Source organism: Sinocyclocheilus anshuiensis, unplaced genomic scaffold, assembly GCF_001515605.1.
Source record: "Sinocyclocheilus anshuiensis isolate Anshui unplaced genomic scaffold, SAMN03320099.WGS_v1.1 scaffold85, whole genome shotgun sequence".
Taxonomy (NCBI): Eukaryota; Metazoa; Chordata; class Actinopteri; order Cypriniformes; family Cyprinidae; genus Sinocyclocheilus; species Sinocyclocheilus anshuiensis.
Window position 1 is genome coordinate 3,578,432 of NW_015536800.1, and position 5,037 is coordinate 3,583,468.

At 34.9% G+C, this 5,037-nt stretch overlaps 1 protein-coding gene across 3 annotated transcripts in view; it reads right to left on the reverse strand.

Moving 5' to 3' along the window:
* LOC107656570 (tumor suppressor candidate 3) overlaps positions 1–5,037 on the reverse strand; it is a 99,663-nt gene that overhangs the window by 41,415 nt on the left and 53,211 nt on the right. For all 3 annotated transcript variants that reach the window (XM_016444467.1, XM_016444471.1, XM_016444479.1), the window contains one exon: positions 820–960. In XM_016444467.1, coding sequence (XP_016299953.1) covers positions 820–960 — 141 coding nt within the window. The remainder of the gene's footprint in view (positions 1–819; positions 961–5,037) is intronic.

Genomic DNA, 5,037 nt, shown 5'->3' on the forward strand with positions numbered 1-5,037 from the left:
CGGAGGAAAATCTAAAAAAAAAAAAAAAAAGTAGCTTTTTATCGACTCCAACATAACTCAGCCCTTCCCTAAAGGTGATATATACCTTAAGTGACTTATTCAAAAGTATTAAAGCTGAAACCGGGGTAGAGTCTTAATAAGGCAACTGAATTAGTGCTAGTGCTCCAAGGCAGTCGTCTGTAAACGCATTAAGGTGCCGGTGATATTTTTCAGTGAGAGCTTCTCTGGAGGGAAAATCTATGTTAACATGATGGGGAAATCAGATGTTATCTGTCTCCATTTCCTGGAGACCCCATATCTTGGTCTGCTTTTGCATGAAGGCACTGCTCGGTTCTACTTCGCAGGCTTTGTGAATCCCACACTTTGCACTTTTTCTCATGTTTTGAGATGTCATAAAGAGGTTGCATTTTCAAGAGAGGGGAAGATGTTACTCATGAATGTCAAAAAGTGTACTGAGATTTATTTCTTCCTATTTTGGCATCTGCTATATTGCTCCTAAAATCTGCTTCTCAAACTGAGCAGTAAAATAAATTAAAATAATTTTCTTAAAAAAACTGCGTTTCAGGCATCAGGCAAAAGATACAATTATAAATCTAAAATAAATGTGTTTGAGACAGATCGCAAATAAATGTGTCTGCGAAATGTTCCCAGCTTTTAACAGCAGTGCTTTTACATTTCAAAACACTTTCAGTCACATATATTATGATAGTGATGTGTTTACACTTTTATTTGCTAAGCATTGAAATGCACCTAGAGTGATATGAAATACATAAAATGATTTTTAATTTGATATATTGTGTTGCATAACTTTAGACGTACCTGCACATCAGTACGATCTGCGATCCACTTGGCCAGTTGCTCAGAGGCAAAGCCAATCCGCTGAAGGTCAAAGGTGTCTGCTCTCTTCGGCTTCCCTTTGGCTGGGAAATGCATGAAGGTGGGGGCAGAGTTCATGTTCAGCTGGAGGAGAGGAGAGAGAAGAGGAAGAAAAGGCAGAACATATGAGAAAATGAGCAGAAAGCATAAGAGGGGAAGAGAGGGGATGGAACTGATGAATAGAAGAGAAACAAGAGCACAAAAACATTAATATCTGCTAATAAATCAATAAAGCAGCAGGAACCGTGTGATGTGTATTACAGAGATTTCTTATAATAAGGAGACAGAAGCAATTGAAGAGCCTACAGAGGGAGGTAAATTACCCACTACAAGAATGAATGTCTGAGGGGCCAGAGAAAGAGACAGAGAGAGAACAACAGGATGAAATAATAAAAAGATAGTGTTAAAAGCAGACAGTTGAAATTGTCATTTTTTTGACCTCACGCTGTTCCAAGTAGGAATGTGCACAAACACTTGAGTACTCCGAAGTGACAGTAATCAATGATGACAAAAAAAGCACCTCATTCTTAATTTTTTATGGTTAGAGCGTCCTTTTTGATGATACCTTGCAGTCCAAATCATAAGCAATTTGTGTCAATACTATTTAAGTGATGTTCACCCCAGAATCCCTCCTGGATTTCGCAATTCTGCAATAGCAGAACCCCAAAAAAAAAGAAAAAAGAAAAAAAAAAATCAAGCAAACTGCCTTTAATTAAGACTTTTTGTTCCATTTCTGTCATTTTTTTGCCAAAAACAATAACCTGTGAGAGGGGAAAGCTATATAAGGTATATAACAGACCGAACAATTTCACCGATATGTGCTCAACTATTCTGCCGCTATTTGCAGTAAATTCCATTAGTGTATCCTTGTGCATCGGGGACCCGGATCACAATTTCAGTAATTATATTTACAGGCAAATAATTGTACTCTTACGGTCACTAATTACTAGTGTTGGTCAGTAACTAGTAACAGTAATATTACTTTTTGCAGTAACTAGTAGTGTAACTAATTACTAGTACGATTTCAGTAATAATATTACAGTTACCATCCATAAAACAGCTTGGTAAATTCTGATGCCTCAGCCCCTACTGATTTGAAGTCCAACAATCCAACAATTCCTAGATTTATTTTCATAATTTTCATGACTTGCAGTGCAGCAGGCGACTTGGAATATGGAAGAAGATGTGTAAGTTGTGGCATTACTTTACTCTGGCATGACATGGCTTGCCAACCAACATCCATCTGATCTTGATATAAACTATTACTATAATTAAAAATCTTTTTAGAAAACCAAACTTTACTTGTGAACTTCTTTTTATAAAACACATCATGAAATATAATCGTAGGCTATATGGGTAACATAAATTATAGCTACAATTAGCTTCAAGCTACACAATTAATGAGAATAATACAACACTTTTACTTAAACATCACTATCAAATCACCACTGAGCGTTTGTAATAACCTCTGACTGCGATCCAGTGTGGATTCTGGTGAAATGATGAAGCAGAAATATAGTGTTATTAGAATTTTAGTGGGAATATATGCAATTATAACTTCTGCGGGGCGTGAAATTCAAAGTAATGTAACTAGTATTATAACTAATTAATGTTACCAGAAAGTAATAAGAAACATATTAATATTACTTTTAGTAATGAGTAATAAATTACATTTGAGTAACTAGCCCAACATTGCTAATTACCTATAGGTACATCATGATTATTGGTGGGTTTTCACTGCAAAACAATCAGGAAAAAGTCCAGTGAAATCCTGGTGGGACTGATTACAGGGAGTACATACAGGATGTGTTTTTTCAAAGGCAGATGGACTGAGTGAAACTCAAATGGAGGCTTTGGGACATTTTACATTTATTTTGGGTTTTTTTTGACACTTTTTCACCATTTTTCTTTTTTTGCGTACATACAGGATGTGTTTTTTCAAAGGCAGATGAAACTCAAATGGAGGCTTTGGGACATTTTACATTTATTTTGGGTTTTTTTTGACACTTTTTCACCATTTTTCTTTTTTTGTTTGTAAATAACTGTTTTAACTTGACACAGAGCCTAAACAACACATGTAAGATGATGAAAGGTTTGAGCTTACAAAACGACCCTACATTCTAATCTCTATACTCTCAGGGAAAAAGGTACAAAACTGTCACTAGGGTGGCCTCCTTTCAAAAGGTACTAATATATACCATTTAGGGGTAACAAATATGTACCGTTTGTATCTTAGGGTACCACCCCAGTGACAGTTTTGTACCTGAGAGTGTAGTTCCAACCCTGTATTTTCTTCTGTGAAAAACAAAAAGATGTTAGTCATCTCTCTGAGCTATTACATAAAAAAATTGGATGGTAATGCATACTGTCAAAAAGGGCAAAAAAGCAGCATAAATGTGTCATAAAAGTGATCCATATGATGTGTGCTGTATTAAAAGTTGTTTGAAGCCCCACGGTCATATACACAGTCAAACTTACTTTGTCATGAGTGACAATCTAAAAACATACAAAACCAACATAAAAACATATATAAAGGAGTCATTTTAAAATTAATATTAATATATGTAAATATTGCAATATGGCTTCAGTTTTAGTCTCACACTAAACTATTCATTGGGCTAAGAAGGAATATGGTGCATGAGTCATATGCACTATAATGGTGCTTTTTGGAGCTTCACAGTATTTCACCATCCATCTTCAACAAAGAAAAGTGCAACTTGGAAATAAAACAATTGGGGTCAAAATTGCATGATGGTGAATTATCTTTTTTTTTCTTAGATTTTACACATTAAGGTGATGGTTCCCTTCAAAGAACACAAGAGAAGGAATCTAGCTAAGTGATATTCATGTAATTACATATAATTTCAATCACGGGGAGCAATCATGTAATCGCTGGTGATGAAATCGTCTTTAAAACACACTGGGGGAACGTTATTAACCAGCACCTCTAACACACATCTGTTTATTAGCATACTAATGGACTGACTAATACTGCTGTCCCCATGCTCTGGATGAAAACACATCAAATCAACATTAACCCACATGTCCTCTAAGAAATGGGTTTGGTGCGGGTGAAGAGAAGCCGTTGCAGTTTCCCAGGATGGTTAGGTTGAAGCACGCTAGATTTTACCAAAGCAAAAATATTTTGGACCTCACAACGAATAAGGGTAAAACGATATGACATTACCCTCCAGGGTTGAATAATACTGAATAATAAATGACATTAAATGTAAAATATTAAAATATGCCACATATTCCAGGTTTTTCATAAAGCTTAAATTATTTTAATTTAAAAAAAAATCCTTTAAACTGCCAAAATGATTTCCCTCTATGTTTGATTATCAGCCAAGAGCATCAAACTGTATTTCACAAATCTGCAACTCACAGACTACGTTTACATGGACATCGGTAATCTAATTATTTTATTAGAATATTAGAGTATAGAGTATCTAATATAGAGAATATTAGAATTTATTAGAATTATCTTATTCTGAATAAGACAATATTACGATTAAGGTGTTTACATGAGTTGCTTTTAGAATATTCCTTTCATGTTCCCGTTTTACATGTTATAGTACATAGTTAGAATAATGGCACACGTCATTACGTCCCAGAGGCGGACAGTAGTGAAGTATTTTTACTCTGCTGTAAAAGTACTTTTCAGATGTTTGTACTTTAAAACTTAAACTTTAATTCACAACATCCCAAAGCATAATATTGTACTTTTTACTGCGTTCATGATAAAGCTTCTTTCATAACTCTTTAGTGTGCAAACTGCAGTAGAATAGCTATGTATCAGCGTGTGTTAAATTAATGTGCATGTTCTGTGTTGTAAAGATTTTCTTCTCTATAATTTGCTTCTGAGAAGTGTGACATTTCATTACATCGAAAATAGATGGGGAGCTATTTTCCATTTGATTGTTCTTGCTGCTTTTTAAAATGCAATTCCTGAAGTTGTCAGACTCTGAAACATTTGAAGTTAAGACCATTTGAGCATGCGTGTGGAGGATCAGATCTGTGTACAGCCAGAAAAATGGAACAAAGAGTAAATGTGGTCAGGAATCACTTGTTTTTTCTGAGAATGGCTTCATTTTATTTAAAGGAGACATATTATGCCCCTTTTTACAATATGTAATATAAGTCTCTGGTGTCCCCAGAATG